The sequence below is a fragment of the Calidris pugnax genome, unplaced genomic scaffold, assembly GCF_001431845.1.
Source record: "Calidris pugnax isolate Ruff unplaced genomic scaffold, ASM143184v1 scaffold44, whole genome shotgun sequence".
In the NCBI taxonomy this organism is placed as follows: domain Eukaryota; kingdom Metazoa; phylum Chordata; class Aves; order Charadriiformes; family Scolopacidae; genus Calidris; species Calidris pugnax.
This window is the reverse complement of record NW_015094506.1, coordinates 43426767-43453278: the sequence shown is the minus strand read 5'-3', so window position 1 is coordinate 43453278 and position 26512 is coordinate 43426767. Positions and strand designations below refer to the sequence as shown.

Below are 26512 nucleotides of genomic sequence, written 5' to 3'. Positions count from 1 at the left end.
ATCTTAAGACAACTTTTTAAAAAAAAAGTCAGTGATTTAAATTTTCCCTCTATTGCACACATGAAATATTAAGATACGATTGGGATTGTATGCTCAGGAGGAAATGGAATGACAGGACACCAGGCAGTTATAAATCACATTTGTAGAGCATTAGCAATGCATATTTTTTGTACTTTATTTGCCACCAGTATTCATAAATCACCCATTGAAATTGCAAAGTTCAGCAGACAGACCTCATGTCAAAGCATGGAATTATTGCAAAAAAATTAAAGACATCCCATCCTTCCAATAAAAGCAAAGTTTTTAGACTTTCAAAAAGGGAGAATCAAGGAATCCAAAGAAAAGAGTTTGTTTTTCTGTGTGGAAAACATATCCTTTTCCCTGTATTCCTTGCAGAGGCGAATGGCAATATTGCATAATTTAAGGATTTCCTCCATCTCTAGCATATGAAGAGAGAAACAGTCTGCATATAACCTTCATTTTCTTTTGCACGGCACTAAAAATCAGGCACTATCTGGATATTTCTAAGTTACAAAAATGACCACTGTTCTTTTTTTCCATATTTGTCAAGTGGCCAGAAATTAGCTAAAGCAAAACAATATTGGGAATTAGAGCTTTAAAATGCAGATGTTGGCATTCAAAGCAAACACGCTCACTGTTGCTATTGAAGATAAAGATTTGTACCTCTTCCTGACAGCATGTAAGGTGATATTTCAAGCAACCTGTTGATCAGCCTGGACCAAAATCCCATAGGAAAGTACGGCATCTCATAAAGCCTGATGATAATTTCTGAATTTTCACAGTGGGGAAGCTCTATAACAGGTCTGTGATCAGATAAACTGAAAGAATAAAAACATTAGACAGTATTCAATGATGTACTTTATCCAAACTGACTGATGACATACATTATTTATTGTGTAAATGTGTAAAATGTATTATTTATTAATGAATGAATGATTCAAATGATCAGGGAGCAGGCAGATAGTGTATATACTTATTCTGCTTGCTTGTGATAAAGTGAAGTTCTACTGTAATTTAAACCCAATAGAACCATTAGATATGAAATGTAAATGTTATAAAACCCTGAGACACATAAAAGGCAGGTAAGAAATTCAGATAATACCCTCCAATCCCAGGATTCTGAAGAATGTAGAAACTCTAATCGATGCAACCATGCAACACTCTCTCCATTAAGCAAAATAAGCATTATTAAACACATCAGGGAAATCTGTGACTGAGGCAGAGAAACTCTGTCACCTGCTTCAGATGAAGCAAAAAGACCTCATTCAAATTCATAGCACTTTTTTGTTACCACATTTAATAACTAGACTGTTTGGAGGAGATACTGCCTCTGAGTAACTTGACTGTGGTTCTCATTCTAAGCAAACAGGCTACGGAAATTCATGGTTATCTTTTATAATGCAATAAATATCTGTAATCCTGGCACACTGTGATATAAAGGTAAATTAAAATCTTCTTGCGGTAGTCTCAAAGCATAGTAACTGTAAAAGATATATTATCCTCATAAAGCCTTTTATCATTTATAGATTCCACTTATCCACCATGTTAATATAATTTAAGAATTATCTGCTACGAGATCGGCTAAACACATCTGTGAAACTGTACACTGAAATGTAGTGTACTAAGTATATATCATGCTTTCATATATCAAATTACTGTGATGGTCAGTTAACTAGTTAGCCTTAGGGAGGTTTTTATTTTGATCGATCTACGACTCTCATTTGTGGGTTTAGCTCTTTGCTTACCTGCTTGGGATTAGGAGCTGATCCTCTCCTAATGGCAAAGCAATCTGAAACTTTTCCAGAAGCTTGAAGTATTGTGACATATAGATCTTAGGAAACTTGCTCTTCTTTAAAAGGAATTTTTCCACATCCGAACGCTTTACAATTCCCTTAGGATATTTAGAAAAGCCTTCCACTTTCACTGTCAGAATCTTTCAAAAAAAATTAAAACAATTTCAGGTGTACAGTCATCATTAGATTGCATTTTCCTGACAAACTTAGTTCCCTGAAATATTTGGTAGCCTATAATTTAGGGGGAAAAAATGGACTCCATTTCAGAGCGAAACCAAACATTTCCATAATGCTAACCAGCAAGAAGACAGAAAAGAAATTAACCTGTCCAAGCCACTAGTGTGCTACCATTCTTCAGCATCTTTCACTGTTCCATATTATATGGAAATTTATTCCACAAATTAACTTGGGAAAGCGTTCCCTGAAAGGAGCGTATCTACAGTGATTTTTTGTACCAGCACTTCACACAAGCATACTGGTACTGACAACGTGATCTTTTAGGTCTTTTCTCATTCTTAATCCCACCAGTTTTAAAGGTGATTAGATTAGATTAGATTTTTGTCATCCCATTTCCTGCACTGAATGGAATGTAAAGATTGAAAGGTTAGAAAATATGAACATATATGTAAAAAATTTTTGAGAGTGTTTCCAGATCAACATATCAATGATGGTTTCATTTAAGCTACTCTCCCATCCCAGCAAGTGAATCCATATCATTCTCTTCTGCCATCAGGACCAAGCACACAATGACTCTTCCTCTCCCATTCTTACTACTTTAATCCAAAATTTCAGCTTTCACTTCAACCTATCACAACGTATTGTGGGATTACTTTGAATCCCTGGGATTTTCTATTCTACATGTATTTTTATGTCCAGTGTAGTTTAAATGATATTGGACATTACAGCATAAGAATATAGAACCACCAAGGCAGACAGTTGTCTAGAAAGCAAAGGAAATGGACAAAGACAGGTAAACCAACCTGGGCCATGAGAAAATTCTAGATCATGAAATAGTAAAGAAATGGTGAAGAAGAGCCACTAATAAGTTACAATGGTTTGAGGTAGATGAAAAAGTTCCATGAATGTAGATACAAAAAGTAATCAGAGTCTAACCTGTGCCATGATTTTACACAGCCACTTAGGATCTACAAAATACAGATCTCTTAGCTGTAGTGCTGGGTCTTGGAAGTGAAGGAGTACACCTGCACAGAGAATACTGGAATGAGCAATGCATTTCTCAAGCTCCATATTAAGCAAAATAAACACCCCACTCTGGGCTGTTTGTCTTACATGGCTTGACATAAGCAATTTGAATAATAAATACAGCTATTGAATTTATGTCAATATCTCAGGACAGTAGAATGCAATCACCATTCAGCTTTACCTCTATCTGTTAGAGGTAACAATCTGTTAGATTTCTGAGCTGACAGGTTTTTGCCATGCAGCTATGCTCAGTGTAGTTTATTATTCAATCTTAGGAAGTTTGTATAGCGCTAAGATAAGCTGTTACATATATTCACCAAATGGCTATTCTATTCAAGCTATATCAGTAATTGCATCTTTCTTCAGAAACTGCACTCTCTAACCAGCAGGTATGATGTTTTCAAGGAGAGGTAAGATATATAAATTGTTACAGAAGCGATCCTTTATATCCTTTATATCCTTTATGATGTAACAACCTGGATTATAAAACTAATGTCACGGAATCTTAAGCATTTCGGCTCAACACTTTGTGTCAACCTTATGCGAGATTTAAAAATGCATGCAGGTCTCTCTGCTGCAGGTTTGCAATTAAGTGTTAACAAATCTACATTGAAGATAATATTTTACCTGATTCATTCAGAAAGTGAATTGCGTGAGGGAGTTCATTTTCATCCAATTGTAACTGGCTTTCTTGTACCAGTTCCAGTAAGCGTTTCTGATCAATCACAGGAAATTCAACTGGGACATTTTTACGTTCCAGCAAAATTCTCTTCTCCAGCTCCAGGTAGCTGTCAGGAATGAGCTGGCCAACCACTGGCTGATCTCTGATCTGTAGAATCAAGAATAAAAATCTTAAATGTATTAATTTGTTCACGCAAAATGGAGACAATAAAGCTAAGACATAAGGTGGTTATGTCCACTCAATAGTAGCAGCAAGAAGGAACAAGAACACTCATTATTGACTAATACAGCTTCTGAAAGGTAAATGTATCTAATTCTTCTGTCAGAAGTATAAGATGAATGTCTTTCTATAAATGAATTCTCTAAGAAGAAAATATTTCCATGTTACAGGTACATAAAAAATAAATAATTGTGTCTTCTGAGAAGTTCAAAGAGAAGCTTTGATTTGAAGGAAAAGACTCAGTGTATGCACAGATGATGTCGAACATCGCAGGTTAACACAAGACAGTAGGCAAATGAATAAAAAAAATGATACCTCTTGTAATCTGTAATATCTCTAAACATGCCTTTAGATAAACTGGGATGAAAAGGGCAATAGCTCAATTAAAAGTCTCCATGACTGATAGTCAGTGGACAGGAGAAGAGGTAGAAATAATTTTGGCCAGGTTAGGACACTTAAGGGAAACACAGTCGGGTGCTTTGCCCTGTTTCTTGAGCCTGAGTTCCTTCGGGGTTTTTTTGCTACAAATTGGATCTGTCTTCCTGTAAGCTCCATGTCTGGGATATTGTCTTCATCCTTGTCATTCACACTCAGACAGAGCTTCATGCTGTGGCTACGGAGACAGCAGGGCATGAGTGGTAGGGATGGCTTTGGAGACAACAGAACTGTGAGTGAGATTCTCCAATCTAGGAGGATCACTCAGTCCAAGGCGTCTTCTTTTCCTGCTTTAATTCACTTTCCTTTTTCTAGGAATAGTTTCACACTATCTAAAATGTAATCAGTAAATGGAGAACTGGCTTTCAGAAATCACAAAATCTTATTTCCTGGTCCCCTGAAATCTTGCAATGCTTATTATTGCAATTACACATTGCCATCCAACAGAAAAGTTTTTGATCAGATTTCTTGTAAGAAACAGATGGTCCGTTTTTAATTATTCTCTTCATAGCCCTAGTGCTTGAAAACAAAACTTAGCTGAGATTTTTACTAAGTTGATTTTTTTTGGTAGAAAATGAAAACAAAACTGGCGATTTTCTTTCCTTATTTCGCTGTGTGTAAGATTTTATGGAAGGCAAGATGAGTTTGCTATCACATTAAAAATGTATGTAATTATGTGTTTAATTAATGTTTAAAAATATACTCAATTAAAACTACAATGTCTAACATTACGAATAGTACGTAGCTTACCTTGAAATGAAGACTCTCCTTTATTATGATTTTCCGAAGCCTGATAATGGAATCGGATTCTTCCGTGGCATTCACAAAGTGATAATCTTGGATTGCTGGGAAGCCTCGCTTATTCAACAGCTCTCTAGTAATTTTAGTTATGCAGACCTTACGCTGCATTTCATCAGAAACATCTAAATGAGTGCCAACAAGAATGACGGGGGATGTTGAAGCTCGAGCCTGTTAGTAAGATCCATAGAGTCAATTAACTCAGTAGTGAATGCTGATGTCATTGTTCACATCAACCTTAATAAAAGTGAGAGTTTAGTCAAAAACAATCAATACAATTAAAAAAGCAAATCTTTCTCCCTCTTTAAATATACTTCCTTTAAACAGGTTTGAAATCTGAAATAGTATTTCATGTCTTTACTCAGGAGGGGTTTAAACAACAATCCCATATAATAGCCTTCACTGGATAAGGCAGTAAAACTACAGCCACCTATAAATAAGAAACATATTTTTTTAACATACAGAGAGGGGTCAATTTCAAAATAGAAATATTAAAAAACCAGCTTTTTCTAAAAGAAAGCAGTGTAGATCTGGATTTCACACTTTGCAGATTAATAACATTGTCAGTAAAATAGAGGGATAGCTTTATTTTTCAATAGAAATGCCTAACAAAATGGAAGAGCAAAAGGGTACTCTGCTAGCTGTCACTGGAACAGTGCAGCAATGAGACACCTGCAAGTACTGCATAGCAAAGGAGGACACATCAGAAATGGTCTTCATCAACACTAAACTGACTGCAAACCTCTGTCCTGTGTCACTGCTCAAGGTGAAGAGAGTAAAAAAGACAAGTTTAACAAACAGGATCAGTACACAAAATCTTTATGCAATGGCATGGCCCAGCCGTGGCTAACCATCAAGCAAAAGGAAAAGAATAGTAAGGCTCGCCAGGGCATGACTCCATTCAATGAAAATAAAACACTTAGAGCAAAAGAAAAATATATAGGGAGATTCTCAGATGAATTTCCCTACCATAGACCTGGAATCATCCCTATTAACAACAGGATGCTAAGCATACACTTAACAGCATGATTTCAGACTGGCATCTAGTCAGTTTTAAATTAGTCAAGTTCTAATTACCCCAGGATTTACAATGACGTAAAAGAAAAAGCAGGTTTAACTTGTCAACCCTTTAATACTACACCTTTCTTATTTTTATCTGTCAACTCAAAATATTGCCAGAACATACAAAATGTTCTTTTGCACATCACACTGTACCATTTTAAGTACAAAATGGTGCTGATCATGTCTTTGTATGTCTACAAATATTTTCATATCCAATATATGATGTATTTCAGCTCTTGCTTCATCTTACTATTTTTATTTGCTGAAGAGCTGCTTTTCTCTTCCCCTCTCTAAAAATGTTTGTGGTTAATTTGCTGTTCTGTTCACCATCACCTCCCTGAAAAGTGGAATTCCATTCTGTATCTATCTGTGGCTTACCTTGATGTTAAAAAGCCACGGCTTCATAGCATCCACCTCTGCTTGTCCTTTGCTGAGATCATAAACAGCAAGATACAAAGCTCTTTGGGTCATAAAGTGAGGATGGGTACTGTAGAACTCTTCTTGTCCTAGTGTTAAAAAATTTTCACTGTTTAGTACTTCCCTCATTGAACATCTTCAGATCACAGAAAGGCAGCAGAACACTTATTCTCAGATCACTAATCCACAAATGAAATGAATGCTTACAGAAAATTACCTAAATTGACAGGAAATCTGTAATAACTAGGAATTTTAAGCAGCTACTCTCTGGTAGATCATTCCCTGAAGTGCACTGTTGAGCTATGTAATTTATGTTAAATAAGGAAGTGTAAGATTTAACAACTGGATAAACATTGTCGCTGCAAAGACACCTTGAAAGGTCACGATTCTTTTAAAACTCCAATGCTGAATTTCTCCCTCACTCATTCCTTCCTTCTTCCTTTCCCTTCTCCTATCTTTTCAGCAACTTCAAAATAAGACTCCAATGTTCACATGATTAAGCACACAATTGAAGCTGGACATTCAGCTTGAATCCTGCTCTTCTGTGCCTATCCATTGTGACACAGGCTGTATTTAAATGATCATGGACTGATGTTCAAAAATAACTTTTCTATAGGCTAAAATGCCCTTGAATTTTAGAAGTGCTTCTGGAGCCCCCAAACTTAGAAAGTTTTCCAAAAGCCCAAAGTTCAAAGACTCCTCTTAAGTGCTTTGTTTTCTGTGACCTGACAAAACAGTGATGCTGTAGAGCCTTGAGAAGCCCAGGCTACACAAGGGAGAAACAGAGTTGAGTGGAAAATAATTTTTCTGGTGATTACAAGCAGATTACAAGTTTCTTACTTTTCTGAAACGACAGTTCTAGAGTCCTATGGTTGAAATGAGTGGTCAGACCACATTTGGTGATAAGAAATTCCTGAGGCTTTATATAAAATTTGAGGGATTACCTGCTGATTTACAGAATTCACTAATTTATAAAGTGGTCTCTTGATTTTTGGTATAAATTTGCATGATTCCACTGTCCACAGTTAGAAATCTCACAGGCTGACTCAAAGAGTAAGTAATGCATTGCATTAGAAAAGACAACAGTAAAGGACAATAAGCTCTTGAAATAAATACCTCCAAAATCCCACACATTTAATATAAGCTCTTTCTTCATTTTGCCTTTCCCTTGAATGATCCAGTCTTTCACATCAATGCCTACTGTAGCTTTTGGAGAGCCCAATTCTGTCCGTTTGCATTTCATTAGTTGTTGTAGCAGGGTAGTTTTCCCACTGCCAGTGTTTCCAACAATCATGAGCTTCATTCTGTTATAAGGTACAGCCTTCTTCAGTCGTTGTTGAAGAAATCTGGCATAAAAAAGTTTGCAGAACTCAAAGAAGTGTATAAAAAAGAAAAATACCAACAGAACTCAAGACCAAGGAAAAATCTAAACCCATACCATATTCTTCAAATTTTCATTATCTGTGTGGTATTACTGGGGTTTTAACAGCCTATTCTAATTTCTGATTTGAAAGTTAAAGCTTAATTCAGATTTTTTCTTCTTTTGTTGCTTTGCAATTACTCAAAAATGTGCTCTGTGCAAGGTCACACAAGGAACACAAGAAACATATTAGAAATTGTTGGTAAGCACCATTTATTGCACTGTTTATAGAAGCACCAAATTCAAGGAGCAATACTATTGTAGTCCAAATCACTATAATCTATTTTACCTGTGTGTGTTGACATGACATGACTGTAGTCCAAATCACTATAATCTATTTTACCCGTGTGTGTTGACATGACATGACATGATATATGATATGATACCTCCCATAGAGTAGCATGCTGGATTTCATAGGACAAACCAGCACGTCTTTTTGAAAGAATATGTTATTTTCTTAATGTTTACTGCATATCCCAAGAAAGCAAAACAAGAATATTCAAGAACAATAGGGCAACAAACCTGATAATGTCTCTGGCTTTGCATCCTACATGTTTGAAGTCTAAATTAAGATGGAGTCCTTCCAAAGGAAGATCCCAGATTTTGGACAGTCTTCCCATTTCATCTGGAAAGAATCTCAAATCGGGATTGTGACTTACATCCAGAGAAGTCAAGTTCTCTAGGAAGCCAATCTGAGGAGGAATCTAAATAAAAGGACATTTAACGGGCAATTAAACGAAAAAGGAAAAGAAAAAGAAGTATAAGCATGAATACATTAAGTACTCAACAAAACTAGATACTATTTTTACCACTGTACTTTAACTTTTTGTAATAAACAAGCCTAATATCCAACACTAATGGACAAAGGATCTCATAATGAATTGATTACACAACCTGATTATATGACAGAACATTCCAGACAGAAAAGCTTAATAGAATCACAGAATCATAGAATGGGTTGGAAGGGACCTTAAAGATCATCTAGTTCCAACCCCCCTGCCATAGGCAGGGACACCTCCCACTAGACCAGGTTGTTTAAAGCCCCATCCAGCCTGGCCTTGAACACCTCCAGGGATGGGGCATCCACAACTTCCCTGGGCAACCTGTTCCAGTGTCTCACCACCCTCACTGTAAAGAATTTCTTTCTGGGATCTAATCTAAATCTCCCCTCTTCCAGTTTAAAACCTTTATCCCTTGTCCTGTCACTGACTTCCTGACAGAGTCCCTCTCCAGCTCTCCTGTAGCTCCCTTCAGATATTGAAAGGCCGCTATAAGGTCTCCCCGGAGCCTTCTCTTCTCCAGGCTGAACAACCCCAGCTCTCTCAGTCTGTCCTCATACGAGAGGTGCTCCCTCCCTCTTATCATCATCGTGGCCCTCCACCGGACCCGCTCTAACAGATTCATGTCCTTTCTGTGTTGAGGACTCCAAAGCTGGACACAGTACTCAATTTTCATTCACAGGAAGTACTATTTGCACTTACACACCATTTTACTAATAGAACTTACAATGATATGAGAGGTGATATGAAAATCAAATGAAAATTGAAAAATTGCATTCAACTGAAAACTGATTTAATTTTTAGGTAGAACGTTACACTTTACCTCCTTTAACTTGTTGTGGGACAGATGTAACTTTTCTAGCCTAGACCATGCACATGCCTTTTCACTCAAGTCCAAGACGTCTATTTGATTATGATTAAATAACAGCTCCCTTAAGTTTAATGATTTCCAGTGCATTGGTCCAGGCAGGTTTATGATCTTGTTTTGGCTTAAATCTACTGACCGCAAACTAAAACCATAAAAATAAAAAAGAGAGAAGTTAGCAAATGAAAAAAAAAACAAAACAAAACTGAGATTCACTGGAACTGCATTAATGTTTAATACATAAACAAATGGATTAGATATCAGAATAGACAGTTTTCTCGCAGGAATATAGAAAGAAGAAGACAGAGAATTACTACTATGAGCAAAAGTAATTAAGGTATTATAAGTAGGTCTTCATTACCTCTGAAAAATTTATAAGAAAATACACGATTGATTCAGTATAATACTGTTTCAATGTGTTTGTGAAGAAAAATTGTCTGGTCATGAAAATAAACATCCACACTGTACTGTGTGTATATGTTTCAGATAGTAAATTAAAGAGTGACTTAAAATGTACATATGGTGATAACAGCCTACTTCCTTCTTCTACGATCTGCAAACATGCATGGCTTTGTTCAAATCGGTAGAAGATACAAATAAATAAGGCTCACACTCCTGCACTGCAAATACTCACCAATTCAACTGTAAACAGTGTGTAGTTAATATGCACTTCTATCCAGATAACAGAGAACAGATTTTAGCTCAGAATGCCAGTTACTGGGGAGTGCAGGACCATGGAGTGCAGTGTTACGTGCAATGTCTAACTTAGTAGAATAAATGCATTTAAAAGGTTAATTGCAATCTAACCCAATACTAATATGTAATTTCCTGTGGGTTTTTTAATAAATTTCAAATTGATATAAAAAGCAATGTGGAACTTCGTGCTACTATCAAATTTCTAGAACCCCAGATTTCACTTATAAACTCTGGAGCCTCACTAGGTGATCTGAACAGCTCTCTTTCTTGCTCCTAACATCAGATGGTATGTATACCTCACTCTCTCAGAATGTTTCTATGAATATATGTTTGTAAATAAATATGCATAAATTATACACTTAACTACATATGTATTTAAGAACTACATAAAACAAGAACATTTAATTTCTGCGAGTTATCTGTTGGACAAATATGCTGTTTACGTTACTATGGAACTTGAAGCATGCAAAAAAATCCATGCAACTCCGTATTGATTTGTCTGATGTAGAGCCTGAAAGCCGCACCTTTTTCAACAGATCCATTAAAAATCCATGCAACTCCGTATTGATTTGTCTGGGCTAGAAGATGTAGAACCTGAAAGCTGCACCTTTTTCAACAGATCCATTACATTTGCTGCTGTAAATATAAACCTTAGCACGCTGAAACAGTGTAATAATGATGTGCTCTATGCAAATTTGGTTAATGTAAGTTCACAAATCTGTGGATCTGCTCTCCCCGTGGCGCAATCAGCACTCATATCTACCCACATCTATCAGGTAACTGATCTGATCATCCCTTCCAAGCATTCCTTCCACAATTTGATTCTAGTGATCTGTTAAGGTCAGTAACTTCTATAAAAAAAAAAGCAGAAGTCTGATTTTCACATGAGCAATGCTTCGAAGGTAAAGCAAAATAAATGTCACATGCATCTTTATCACAGCTCCATCCAGAGGAAGTGTTATTCTTGAAGAACAGATATCTTGTGCTATTTGGGAAGTGAAAAACTGATCTCGGTAGCCTTGTGCTAAAGTCTGCAGAACTGCTTGAAAAGGAAGAATTCCCAGTATCTTTTTACTGCCGGTTTCAAGAAATAATTCTGGTCTTCTCAGCAAGAATTAAGTGAAAAACTGATCTCGGTAGCCTTGTGCAAAAGTCTGCAGAACTGCTTGAAAAGGAAAAATTCCCAGTACCTTTTTACTGCCGGTTTCAAGAAAACAGTAAAATAATTCTGGTCTTCTCAGCAACAATTGTCAGCTTCAGCAAAATATTTTGTCAGCCAAGCAATATACTTTCAATAACAATCATCTGAATCTGAGGAACAGAATTTCTCAAAATAATGAAGAAAATGTGACTGATTTGTCTTCATTTAAAAGCTACTAAGTTTTGGGAAGCTTCAGCAAAATATTTTGTCAGCCAAGCAATATACTTTCAATAACAATCATCTGAATCTGAGGAACAGAATTTCTCAAAATAATGAAGAAAATGTGACTGATTTGTCTTCCTTTAAAAGCTACGGATTTAAACTGCTAGAGAAAATTTCCTGAAAATCAGTAAAACGTGCAGAGTTTTCTTCTTCATAAAGGCCTTGCCATCAGATTTTCTTGATCAAGAACTTGGCATTAACTTTAATAAATAAAATAATAACTTACTGTGGTAGAAGAAGAATTGCTTCTGGAACATTAATAAAACGATTTTGGGATAATTTTAAGCTCGTTATGCTGGAGGACAAGTCAGGTATTATTTCTAGAACATAAAAACAGGTTAATCCTACTACTTCTCAGAACTGTTTAAATTATTTTTAAGACAAGAGTTTTCTAAAATAAAGACAGACCAAAAAGTCAGTCTATCATCTTCTATATGCAGATCTTTTTATAAGCTACCAAGTCAGGTATTATTTCTAGAACATAAAAAGAGGTTGGTTAATCCTACTACTTTTCAGAACTGTTTAAATTATTTTTAAGACTAGAGTTTTCTAAAATAAAAGACAGACCAAAAAGTCAGTCTATCATTTTCTATATGCAGATCTTTTTATAAGCTATCAAAGGCAGAACCTGAATCTTTTTTTTTTTAAAAGATTATTTAAAACTAAACTCCCAAATGAAAGACGTTTAGAACCAAGTTAATGTATTGGCTTTTATCTATTAATTATTGGCTTTTATACTATTATACTTCATCTCATATTTGCATTAAACACTGAAATAATCTTACTTAGACTTTGATATATTGCCAGTATACATAGCATTCCCATAATACACTCAGTGTGTGATGTGTCTTTTACATATAAAAATGACTCTAATGGTTCAGCTGTGTCTAATGCAGGTATAAGAGCTACCTTCTAAAACACGACAATAATTTCAAAATGGAAGATTTTATATATTGAAGACAGAAATAAATTCTGACAATAACTTATCAACTCCTGCGGTATCATTAAAACCTCATTTATGTAGTTTTTATTTTTCATAGGTAAATTAATTTTGACACCTTTGCATAAAATATGCTAAGGCACTGAAGCACACTCTGAACTCAATTCAGTTGCTTCAACAACTAAATTAATTTTGACACCTTTGCATAAAATACGCTAAGGCACTGAAACACACTCTGAACTCAATTCAGTTGCTTAAACAGCGGGTTCTAGTGAAGGTGATCCACCCTGTGGTACCTGAGCATCTGCACAAGGCTTGTAGACACAACAAAGGAGCTATGGAAGACCTGCCTTTTCTGAACCAGCAGCTGTGAGCCAAGTGGGCTACTTCAGGGCATCTCAGATGACGACAGAAATAAATTCTGACAATAACTTATCAACTCCTGCGGTATCATTAAAACCTCATTTATGTAGTTTTTATTTTTCATAGGTAAATTAATTTTGACACCTTTGCATAAAATATGCTAAGGCACTGAAGCACACTCTGAACTCAATTCAGTTGCTTCAACAACTTCTAGTGAAGGTGATCCACCCTGTGGTACCTGAGCATCTGCACAAGGCTTGTAGACACAACAAAGGAGCTATGGAAGACCTGCTTTTTCTGAACCAGCAGCTGTGAGCCAAGTGGGCTACTTCAGAGCATCTCAAATGACACCTGCGTTCAGGCAAGTGAATGAAAACTATTTATTCAGAAGACAATGGTGGATATAGTGGGGTAATGCTTAGAACACCTGCGTTCAGGCAAGTGAATGAAAACTCTACTTATTCAGAAGACAATGCTGGATATGGTGGGGTAATATAGAATCATTTAGGTTGGAAAAGACCTTTCAGACCTTTCATCAAATCCAACTGTAAACCTAACACTGCCAAGTCCACCACTAAACCCTGTCCCTATGCGCTACATCTACATGTCTTTTAAATACCTCCAGGGATGGTGACTCCACTTCCCTGGGCAGCCTGTTCCAATGCTTGACAACCCTTTCAGCGAAGAAATTTTCCTTAATATCCAATTTAAACCTCCCCTGGCACAACTTGAAGCCATTTCCTCTCATTTTATAACTTGTTTTTTGGGAAAAGAAAGTGATGCCCACCTCGCTACAATCTCCTTTCGAGTAGTCATAGAGAGTGATAAGGTCCCTCTCAGCCTACTTTACTTCAGGCTGAACAACCCCAGCTCCCGCAGCTGCTCCTCGTAAGACTCGTTCTACAGACCCCTCACCAGCTTCACTGCCCTTCTCTGGACCTGATCCAGCACCTCAAAGTCTTTCTTGTAGTGAGGAGCCCAAAAATGAACACAGTATTCGAGGTGGGGCCTCACCAGTGCTGAGAAGAGGAAGAAGTGAGGAGCCCAAAAATGAACACAGTATTCGAGGTGGGGCCTCACCAGTGCCGAGAAGAGGAATACAATCGCTTCCCTAGTCCTGCTGGCCATGCTATTCCTGATACAGGCCAGGATGCTTGTATGATATGTATTTCAGTACAGTATTATATACCTGTATATATTATATACACTTGTATTAGTACTAGATTTGCAAGCTAACTTGAATGATTTCCTCTGCCTTGAACCTTCCCCAATAGTACATACGACTGAGTACACTCAACCATTTTTATAGCATCCACTACAAATGTAAAAACAAGATGAATTATGCCAAGTCAGGTCAAATTTCCATCAATCCCCACTAGAAGTATACTGCTTCCAACAGTGATCAAAAGCTGATGCTGAGGGAGCTGTATAAACAAGGACAAAGATATGTGGTGTTCTCCTTTTCTTGTCTCCCAAGACTCCAAATGCTGGTGGCTGAGGAATTTTGTGACTTGGAATGGTTTCTAGAAGGTGGATCCTATTTTCAGAGATACTTACCAAGAGCATTCATCCTGGCGTTGAACTGCTCCAGTTTTGTACAGCCCATGAAGACATTCTCAGCAAGGGATGAAATATTGTTCTTACTAATGTTTAAAATTTTCAGTTCTTTCAAGCATGTAGGTGAACTTAAGCATGAAATTTTGTTTCTATGATAATAATAAGAAAAAAAAACCACAATGTTTAAAATTTTCAGTTCTTTCAAGCATATAGGTGAACATAAGCATGAAATTTTGTTTCTATGATAACAATAAGAAAAAAAAATCAATGTTTTATTTAGAAACTATTGTCTAAAAAGTTAAAGTAGAGAGTTTTGTTCTGACAATGCTATCCTTACACTGGTAAACAAAAAATAAGACTTAAGATAAATAAGATAAATAAGATCTTTTTGGTAAACAAAAAATAAGACTTAAGATAAATAAGATCTGTATAAAGACTGACCAGTCAGCAAAAAATACTGGTACATGTGGCAACACGGAGTAACGTGATTGATATTAAGATTATTTTAGTTAATTTGGAGAGCAAGTGTCAGAATGTACTACAAGGTACAATTCCCTGGTTACATACTGCAGCTCAATTCCACACAGAGAGGACTGTTGCCTTTTGAGTAGTTCTGTTTGGTAAAGATAAATGTTTGCAGGATTATCATCACAGAATGACTACCAATCCACAAAAAAGAGAATGGAATTCCACACAGTGGATACAATTCAGGATGAGTATATAATGTTACAAACAATCTATTCTGGGAAGAAGAACACCAGAAAGAGAAAGGGACAAAGGTCCTGAAAATACAGATAAAAGAACCATGCAGCATTCATTTGCAAGACACAGTGGATACAATTCAGGATGAGTATATTATGTTACAAAAAATCTATTCTGGGAAGAAAAACACCAGAAAGAGAAAGACACAAAGGTCCTGAAAATACAGATAAAAGAACCATGCAGCATTCATTTGCAAGGGTAATATTGCTAATAAAGTTCAAAATAAAGCTAATGAAGAAATGCAAAGAAATGCAATATTTTCTAATTGAAAATATTGCTTCTGTAAATTTGATTCACATATGTAATACTCATTGTTTTAGTTAAATATGTTGCTACCTTTATTCTGTGTGAACTTCTGCATAAAATATATCACCATCTTATTTAAAATAAATTATGGGAGATGAAAGAGACATTATCTGTAGTTTACAGAGTTACTAATAATAGCATTCTCAAGGAAAGACACAAAGGTCCTGAAAATACAGATAAAAGAACCATGCAGCATTCATTTGCAAGGGTAATATTGCTAATAAAGTTCAAAATAAAGCTAATGAAGAAATGCAAAGAAATGCAATATTTTCTAATTGAAAATATTGCTTCTGTAAATTTGATTCACATATTTAATACTCATTGTTTTAGTTAAATATGTTGCTACCTTTATTCTGTGTGAACTTCTGCATAAAATATATCACCATCTTATTTAAAATAAATTATGGGAGATGAAAGAGACATTATCTGTAGTTTACAGAGTTACTAATAATAGCATTCTCAAGTATTCCATATAGGTATGAATTATCTCACTAACAAATAAGATAAAAAGTGCTAGTAAACAAAAAATTACATTTGTTCTCAGCTGCTATCATTTAAAACATATCCATACCAATAAACATGATTCTACAACTTATACTTCCAAAAAACCTTTGGTGAATATGAAATAGAGTGGAAATTGTATTCTGTACACCGAAAACCTAGTTGAATACGGCAGACAACACAGACAGTCCTGCGGATGAACAGAATGGCAGCAGAAAATTGCCAAATACAATCTCACTAACAAATAAGATAAAAAGTGCTAGTAAACAAAAAATTACATTTGTTCTCAGCTGCTATCATTTAAAACATATCCATACCAATAAACATGATTCTACAACTTATACTTCCAAAAAACCTTTGGTGAATATGAAATAGAGTGGAAATTGTATTCTGTACACCGAAAACCTAGTTGAATACGGCAGACAACACAGACAGTCCTGCGGATGAACAGAATGGCAGCAGAAAATTGCCAAATACAATATTTTCAGTATGTTACTGAAACTGCAATGCTATTAGATTTTATCAAGAACCACAGATATCCTCGTATACTTTGTAACACGACACTGACAATTGCAGCAATGTACACATTTGGAAGATAACGTCAGTGTTTCAGTGCTGAATAAACAATCCTTTCCACGCCATAACAGTCATCATTCTGGATGACAAATATTATTTTCTGTTATGTTTGTTATGCTACAGTCCATTTATCCATCCAACTCACCCTTCCAGCAACAGCTGTTCCAGATTTTCAGCAACATCTGTAAGAAATTCAGGAATGCACACCAGCTGATTGTATGAAAGATTAAGTTGCTTTAGAGTTGGACATCTGAGGTAAGGATCCAAAGCAAAGGAAGGTCCAATGTCGTTGCGAGAGATATCAAGATGTGCAATACAACTCATTTTCAGTAAGTAAGTCGGGAAGGAAGTAAATCGGTTACTGCGCAAATCCAAGTAAGTCAAGCATTTCAAGTGCTGAAAGAAAAGGATAATTTGTTTTTAAAAAGTTAAATGAAAATATGAATTTATAGGTTTAAACCTGAGTTATATTTTATACAATTTACTAATTTCCTTATATTTCTCTTGCTAGGAAAAATAGCAGAAAATACCAAAGTAACTTGTAATATTTCTATTACAGAATAAAATATAAAGCATTCTTCAAAATTAATTAGCTCAGTTTCATAAAATTTCGCAGATATGAATTGCTTGGAGTTCTCACTTCCATTTACATTATTATGTTACTCAATATAACACATCCTAAAGCAGTTCTCTGCAGTAAATGACTTAAAAGAGTTCAATAAAAATTACTTTTATTCCTAGTTGAACATAAATCCACTGAATGAATATGGAATAAATGTATGAAGCATGCAAAAAATATACACCTATATTCATGAGAAGTATTGTTATGGGTACATTGTTAGATACAAACAATTAATTGTAACTAATCTCAACTTGTATAAGTAAAAATATGTAGAATTACTTCACACAGTTGTTCTGGAATGTTTGTAAGAGCATTTTGGTGGAGCTCCAGTTTCTCAAGATGTTCCAGATGACTAGTTAAGCAGCTATTCTGGCTGATGGCATCAATGTTCTCCAGCTCATTTGATGAAAGATCTAGTGATTTAATATATTCTTTCTCTGAGATCAATGAAGAAAGACTGTCTGATGGTCTTATATGTGGTGAAAACTTTGAGATGCCTTCTATTAAAACAAAAAAATGGGAAAAATAGCATGATTTCATTTATCATGTAATTAAAATTAAGATCAATCAACTTGGGATCTAAAGATGCAGAAGACAATGAATGTTTGGATATTGGTTAAGATTCAAATCCATGAAGACTTCTATTAAGAGACAGAAAATTATAAGACAGTAGGGAAGAGATGGATGTTTATGCACTGCACAACAGAAATAGCTTTTGAAAGCTAATAAGGGCACTCAGAAAATTTCATTGCCTGTTTAATTCTACATAAATTATTTGTGAAGCCCAGGAAAAAAAAATTCTCTCTCTATATATTATTTCTATTCCAAGGTAGTACTTCCAAAATGTATCCTCCTCTTGATAAACACATAAATAATCTAAGATCTTTGCATGCTATGGTTGTGAAAGCATTAAGGATGAAGAAGCTGTTATATATGTTAAATTGTATAGTTTACTTACTGGGAGATTCATCTGAAGGGAAGATTTTTCTTCTTTGTTTCATTAGCGGTTCATAATCTGAGCCAGGTCCCTGGAAAATCCCAGAAGAGAACAAAAACACCAGTTATGGACATATGCAGATATCCAAAACTATCTGAATTCAGTAAATTTCTTTTTATCGTGGTTTCTTTCCAGGGGAAACACAAAGAAATCATACATTTCAACTAAAAATAACAAGAGATCACATCTTTATAAAACTTACTGATCCATGCAATATGAAAGAACAGTAGATTTAAAGTGCAATGGAATCAGTGCATTTTTTGGCAACCTAAAATGACTTTCACTAGGGTGGGGTGACAGGATGGAGCAGGATATTACAAAAAATAACTTTCTCTAGGGAAGCCAGTCTCTCCAGTTTCCCTTCACAGTCAATGGAAAGTGACAAGCTCCTTTTAAAGGAACCTGACTTTGATTCTACTAATTTGTCCTCTTATATCTTATGGAATTGGTCTCTGTTCATTGATCACAGTAGCACTCTGAAGATCAGCCTCACTAAATGCTAATAAAGTCTTTGTGAATAGGCCAACAGTTTCTGTATCTGCAGCTGAACATCCAACCAGAAATCTGAGTAATTCACAAGAACATGTACTTTTTATTGATCATAAATCTTTGCTGAAATAAACTCTCATCTGTACAGTGATGTGGAGCACAGTAATTGCACAGCAATAGAAGGAAATATTAAATGGCAACAGTGAGACAAGAGCCCATATGGCTACATGACCTTTCCTAACACTTGATTATTAATGATTTTGCTGTAGGCAACACAGACGGACTTATAAGAAGCCTGGAGTGAATAAGGATCTGACTTACCACAGAGTAGGAATGTCGTGGCAAAGTAGGAGAACCTCTTTGAAATGCCATTTCCCTACAATATATGTCAACAACTGCAATGGAATTGGACTTCTTTTTTGTAAAAAATGAACCTTCACTTCCTAATACAAAACAATAACATGGGAGGACAAATAAGTGAGGAAATGTATTTAAGGATGAGGCTCAGAAATCAACTGTAATTTAGATGCTGACACATATTTTTTTCATGGGAAGTGTTCTATCTCAAATACAAAAAACCAACTGATTTATGGCTATGGTCTAGCCCTATTACACTAGATTGGGATTATAAAAAGAAAAAACAATTACCTTCACTATCAACATCATCACTCAAAGGAAAAACACTGTCCACTAATGGGTCAGAAACGAAATTCCAATCATAGTTTTTATCCACTCCATCTTCAGATAAGTTTAGATCAAAGGAGGCTTTTGATCTGTCCTCTGAAATATTCTTCATCTGGAATTTAAGCACCATTCTTGCCAGCGCAGAGCCTGCATCTGTATGTATAAGAAACTGAAAAGATAGCATGTTCTCCAAGAAATCCAAATAGCTTTTAAAAACATAACAGAAATAACTTGATTTCTTTTCAAGCCTGGTAGTCTTTCTACAACCAGCGTAATAATATGAAGAGATCCTCAACTGAAGGTCTTAATCTAAAACACTTATATAGGACCATCAAGAGATATTAACACATTTTTTATCGCAAATTATATATATACTCACTTTGTTTTCTTAATGGAGTAAGTTTATCTGGGAACAAAGGAATGAGCCAGGAAGGCTCTAGTCTCCCAATACCAAATCCTCCAAGACATATACTGCTGTTGGCGACATCAAGGCTAAGTTTCTTCAAGAGCAGGCTGATGATTTGACTGTCTCCTCTCTTTATACTGATGGTCAATGCACTCCGAACATCCTGCTCTCGAGCACCATTAGCTAATAGCAATTCCACCAATTTAGGATTATTTCCCTTCTCACAAACCTAACAGAGAAAAGTAATGAGAAAAATTGATGCAAAGCACTAAAACAACAGCTCAGACTGCATTAAGAGACTTGTTTCAAATTCAGATTCATTGTATTTTTAGGATCATGTCTCTTTTTCAATTACAGAATTCCCTGCTCCTCAGAGCATATGCCTGCCTGAGGCATCTAAGTACCAGCTCCCTTTCCCTGAAGTCTTTACCAAAATATGACCAACGCCTGCTCTGTAATGGTAATCTGCGCCATGAACGCACACAATTTCCAGGCAAAAATGAATGGTAATTTATGTAGTTTGGTTATTGCATGTGGTCTATGGCAAGTCCATTTATTTATCTACTCAGTGGAAAAATGACACTTGGGGGTTTCCCATGTCATCTGGATATCAGATGAACAGGCAACAATGGTGAGACTCATCAAGTCTTGCCTAGTGCCAGGGAGCTTAGGTTCACCAGCTTCAGTCAGCTTTGTTCCTTCCAATCTCTCAGTCTGTATTGCTACACAAAACAGCCTTGATCGTGAATATTACAAATATTTTTTTAGAAATACTTCAAGTTACTCCCATATTTCCACTGTGGTTTGCTAACACTGATTAGCCTACCTCAGACTCCACGGACAGATGGTCAGTTCCAAACTCAGCTGTGCTTTATCACCCAGCCACCTCTGCCAGCAGAAATAAACACTTCCTAATTCACTTCGGGCAGCACTGGTGGGGTTATCTCAGACCATTTAAAACTTTGACACTGAAGGAAAATTAAGGAGTGCTGATACACACTCTTTCTCCAGAGGAATTTTAAAGGTAGTCACATTTAGCAAGGAGCACTTATAAGCAGGCGGGAACACCCTCTCCATCAGCATGGCTGAACCCAGGTGGGATGTTTGCCTATGGCCTTATTTAAGACACCAGCTTACTTCAAATAGTTGATGCTCTGGATGTGGCCACTGTCTGGATAGTGGCCACTTTGCAGCCAGCGTCACTGCAGGCATTCCAAGATGTTATATTACCGTAGCCATGTTGATAAAAAGTCATAACTCTAACCAGAACCATTAAATCAGCACAAAAACTGATGACTATATTAATCTTTAAGTACAACACAGAGTGAAAAATCCATCATTTCAGGGCAGGCATATTGGGAAAAGTCTTCTTTGCAAGTCTAGAACAGAGTGGGACTAAGCACACCGAAACCTATCTGTGCACAACACTGCCTGCTGGTACATCTCTGCTTTGGCCTCAGAGAGCTTGGAAAGAGTGGAATTTGGAATATCAGTTCATGGACGGGGCTCTAACGGGTGTGATGCCATCTAGTTCAGAAAAAGTGACTGGGAATTTGCCACACTTGAGCTTAAGTCTTCTTCCTCAAAAGCTTCCTTCCAAAGCCAAGGCTAAGTCAGTACTTGATTGAACCCAGGTTTGTACATGAACAGGGTAAACATTCAGAAAGCATGGACTTTAAAGTGAATTTGCATCAGAATTGAACTGTCAGTGCAGGCATGTTCTAGGTGACAGTGACCCTGTAAGATTCAATAATGTGAAGGGTGTTTCAGTGAACATCAGACTGAGCCTGATACGACCGTGAGTAGCAATGGTGAACACCACTCAGGTCACAGTTAGATTGCACTGGGTATTGCTGCTGTGATCTGCCAAATATATGTTCACATGAAAAGAAAAAGAAACCCAAAGGCACAAATTTTAAAGTAATAAAATTATGTATATTTCCATATATTACCTGATAGATCAAAGAGTTCGTCTTTGTCTTCCTATTAACATCAGCTCCCAGTAGAAGTAAACATTCAGCCATAATACTATTGTACTCAATACATGCTTTTTCCAGCATCATATTTTTTAAATCATCATTTTCAGCTAATTTAGCAAAACATCTACAACACAGGCTTTGAAACTGAATGGGAAGACAAACAATCAAAGTTAGGACAAAGAAAGCACCAACAATTTTCAGCTTTGGAGCTGCCAAAAGAGAGAAGATACCTGTCGATCCCGCTGGTCAGTGAAACACATAGACATCTGGTAGAAAATGACTGTGTCAAATGACTCGTGTATCAGCAGCTTCGCAAAACAAGGTGACAAACCAAGAATTGACAAGATTGCATGGAACCCCTAAGAATATAATGAGAAGATTGAAATAAATAAATACAGTGTTAAAAAGTGTCATTTTAAAACAGGTCATGCAACAAAATCATACTTCAACCAAAAGATTTTTTTTTTTTGCTTTATTTCTTTGGTCCTGCTTTTAAATATGCAATAATTCACAAATTTGAGAAGTTCAGGAGAGAAAGCAGAAACACCTGGTGCCTCTGTGTTTATATAGCTCTAGTTTCATGCTTAGTTAGCTGATACACTTTAACAAATACTAATTGACACTTTGAAAAGCCAAATTATGCACCAAAATATCTGAAAACATCCTGCCTGGCAGCAACAAATTCACTCGTGATTTCCTGAAAATGTACAGAGGAAACAATCTCCTCCTAAGGATACAGGATGAAGATGCATCCCCTGTCCCAATGCTTTGTAATTCTTGAATTTTTTAAAAATAGATGGGCTAAATGAAAAACTTAACAGGTGTATCTAAAAAGAAATACAAAATTATCCCATGATTCTGCAGCTAAAGTACACTTAGAAGGGTGAACTGGGTAAATTACAGACTCTTTGTCCAAACCTAATTGAGACTATATCACTTTAATGAACTTTCTTATTCCACCACGTTATTTTGATTTCTCTCCGGACTAAGCTAAAGTTGGAAGGTTTGTGGGAAAAACAGCAGTAAAGAAAGGAGGCTCTACTTGTGATATTCCCATATCGATCTGAAACAGAAGTCCAGAAACTCTCCCGGGAAGCTGATCTCACAGGAAAGCTCCATTCTGCTAGAAAAATGAAACTGGCAACAAACAGGAAAAGTTTCTGAAGCAGACGAAACAGAACTTTCATGCAAGGAGGACTGAGTGTGTGTTTGCAGGCAGAATAAGAACTCTCCTTCCATATTCAGAAGTAGATCCAAAGTCTGACACAGCATTCTAGTAATATCTTTCTTAAATAGAGCATTCCTACACTAAGCTTATTGCTGATGATAGGGCTGGAAAATAAGTTATTTTCTACTATTTTTTGAAAAAGGGCAATCAGTAATATAATAACAGTTACTTCATTAAATCATTATAGATTGAATGATGGACCATGACTGAGAAATTTGTTCTAGTTTGCAGATCTAAGAAGTTCTAGAAAAACACCTAAACTATGCTTACATATTCTAGATTGAATATATGCCTCCAAGCAAGCCATCTCTATGGCAGACACGTTGGTTTAATTTTAAAGGCTTATATTAATCTAGTAATTGAAATAAAATCAAAATGAATTAAAATAAGGAATAATAATTCAAATATAACTACATTAAGATAATTAGTTTCTAAAGTTTTGCCTTTCACTTTCATCTTTGTATGCAGAAAGAACACCTACATGCATCTGGATTTCAGTGACCTCTTTAAATCTCCGCAGAGTAGAAACTAGAACTGATGCCAGGACATGCATAGTTGCAATACACAAACTCTTTCTTGTGATCAATGAGCGCAGAAGACTCAAACCCAAACACTGTATGTCTACAAGAAAAAAAGAAAGATGAATAATGTTAATTATTCAGACAGTCTGAGTTGAACAAACCCGTGACCTAGGTTGTGTTGTATTACTAATATTCCAAAAAGTTATTTGCATACGCTATTAGAGGGCCAGGCGTAACTAAACAGTGGGTGACCCTGAGGACTATGCAGTACTGCAGCCTTTCCTACATGTAGGAATGTATCCTACATCCTGTCCAGTAGTACAGAGTGTAACAGACAGGTTACAGCTTCTGTGGTTAACCAGCCCCTGCTACTACATCATTCACATTCAATTAACAAAATACCTTCCCTACCTTGCTCGTCTGGAAACATCTGCAGGGTGTGAAGCACGGTGTCAGTAGCTCCTTGCTGGGTTAAAATTTCTAGTGCACCAGTGCACTCAGCTACAGAAGCAAGTAGTTTTAATCCACACTTCTGAATGCTAGGATTTCCAATAAACTAATGGAGAAATTAATATAAAATCAGACCAATTCATTCTGCTTACGATAGCAACAGCAGAGTTGCTTGTTCTTAAAGTTGTTCTTTAAGAGCAAGCAACTGTTGTTTTTAAAGTATGTGAAGTTCTATTAAAGAACCACTCAGTTCTATACATAATTGAAATGAGGACACTTTTCATGTATAAACTAGTCCATTAAAAAATCACGGATGAATTGTACGCTTGCAAAAAAATTAGCCTTGCTTATATAAATATCCTTTAGAGTTACTCTGTAAAGGACCATTGAATACACTCCAGAACAGAAAGTAAGAAGAAACTCCACATGATAAATGAAACACATGAGTTAAGATTAATTCTATCAAATCAATAAGAAAATCAATGTGGAACTGAAAGTTACAAATGATTCACCATTGCAAGCGTAAAATAGTCACAAAATTCATTAGAATAAAGCTTTAACTATACCCTGTTCAAAGCATTAAGCACCAACGAATGAGTTCCCTCCAACAGACACTGGCTTTTAATGACTTTTACTGTAAGTGCAAAAGCAGCATCTCCCACATCTCTGGAAGAATCTTTCTGGTCATCCTTTGTATCTGCAACAATGGAAAACAGCCTTCCTCAGAAGAACAGACATAATATTCCCCCCAGTATTAACCCAATATTATTAACCCAATATAACACACAGGTTTTAACAACTGATTCAGAGGGCCTATTTCAGATCTTATGACATTTTCAGAATGCTGTAGTTACAGAGACTGGAACCTCTCCAGATTTACATTGTAGGGTGAGTACATCGTGTTTGAAATGATTTCACCATATGTTTGCTTACTGCTTACTGTGAAAATGCAAAATCATGCAAAAGAATTTTGCTTAAGGTACATTGCAATATTTTACTCTTTTGAGCTACAGGCTTTTTTGTGGTGTTCCTGAATGAAACCTCAGAATGCCTCTTCCTTCTGGAAAGGAGACACTGTAGAGAAGCTATAAACTAGTTGCCCTTTCTCACTTGGCAGCACATCATAGGCCAAATATTACCCACAGATGACATAAGTGGAAGGTGAGACCAAATCAAAGAACAGAGAAAGGTCTTTCAGATTTACCTTTCTTGTAACTATTGACACTTGCGGTCAAGCAGCACTACAGAAAGTACCCAGAAATCCTTTAAAAGTCACTTCAAGCACTCATGTTTGTTCCAGTCACTATTTTCCCCATGAATTACTTTTAATTCCCTAATTAACCTGCAAGTTCCAACAGCCAGTTGGCGCTCTCTTTGTTTGATTATGCTTTAGAAGGGCCTCACTTTCAGGACACTAGCAAAAAAAGTGGCTTGCCTACATGTTAGAATACATATATCAAGTCTTAATCCAGCTGTTTATTGAAAAAAGGGGAAGTATTAGGATTATCATTCAAAGAACAGAAGAAAACTGAAAACATTCAATCAGTCTGCATACTAGCCAAGTTATCCGTTTCAGAATTACTGGTTTTGTAAATGTTCAATTAAAACTGCTGAGAGATACTTTCAAAAGGTTGTGAAAAAAATCAGCACCCCATGTCTGCACTCTCACACTTAAAATCAGAGGAAAAAAACTGGATATACAACAGTTAACTGATAAGAAGAGTTAAAAATTTCCCCAAATTCTATTAAAGGTATAGAACTAACAACATATTTTTCCCCACTGTAGATTGCCTTTACAGAAAGGGGTTTTTAAAGGAATTTCTAAGCTAGTCAGTTTGGCTTCTCCTTTTCTGCAAAAACCAGTGTCTAAGGGTGTATTTCATATCTTTAAATCATTATCCTTATTTTTGGTGTCACAAGTCCAATTTTTACATTCCTTCCAAAAGATACTATTAAAACAAATGCATCTTGGGGTACAACAATGATGAAGTTCTTATCACTGCTTGCTTTCACTTAAAGGAGTATCTATGATGAAAATACACAATCACAGCGATAGCTCCACACTCATTTCCTGAATTCCTTAGAAATAACGGAGCCAACTCTTCACTGATAAAATCAAGTGAACTGATTATCATCAGTGATCATTTTGGCCTGTTGCCTTCAATACCTCAAAAGTTTTCCTCCATCTTGTATGTTCTTAAGGACTTACAGCTGCTCTCTGCTATATACAGAACTACAGTAAATTTTTTTAAGTCCCATTAAAGGCTGTCTCATTAGATAAGAAAAATTAAAACCCAGCTACCTAATTCTATTCTCTG

At 36.1% G+C, this 26512-nt stretch overlaps 1 protein-coding gene across 2 annotated transcripts in view; it reads right to left on the bottom strand.

Moving 5' to 3' along the window:
- Positions 1-26512, bottom strand: part of LRRK2 (leucine-rich repeat kinase 2) — a 66793-nt gene that overhangs the window by 19182 nt on the left and 21099 nt on the right. For both annotated transcript variants that reach the window (XM_014964170.1, XM_014964171.1), the window contains 22 exons: positions 24761-24891; positions 24156-24300; positions 23705-23844; positions 22226-22354; positions 21969-22139; positions 19990-20245; positions 19575-19763; positions 19248-19369; positions 18399-18468; positions 17720-17940; positions 16964-17214; positions 14674-14822; positions 12040-12133; positions 9653-9839; positions 8573-8754; positions 7747-7976; positions 6592-6719; positions 5104-5322; positions 3645-3846; positions 2928-3016; positions 1767-1954; positions 685-839 (listed from right to left, as the gene is read on the bottom strand). In XM_014964170.1, the coding sequence (XP_014819656.1) occupies positions 685-839; positions 1767-1954; positions 2928-3016; positions 3645-3846; positions 5104-5322; positions 6592-6719; positions 7747-7976; positions 8573-8754; positions 9653-9839; positions 12040-12133; positions 14674-14822; positions 16964-17214; positions 17720-17940; positions 18399-18468; positions 19248-19369; positions 19575-19763; positions 19990-20245; positions 21969-22139; positions 22226-22354; positions 23705-23844; positions 24156-24300; positions 24761-24891 (3648 nt within the window). The remainder of the gene's footprint in view (positions 1-684; positions 840-1766; positions 1955-2927; positions 3017-3644; positions 3847-5103; positions 5323-6591; positions 6720-7746; positions 7977-8572; positions 8755-9652; positions 9840-12039; positions 12134-14673; positions 14823-16963; positions 17215-17719; positions 17941-18398; positions 18469-19247; positions 19370-19574; positions 19764-19989; positions 20246-21968; positions 22140-22225; positions 22355-23704; positions 23845-24155; positions 24301-24760; positions 24892-26512) is intronic.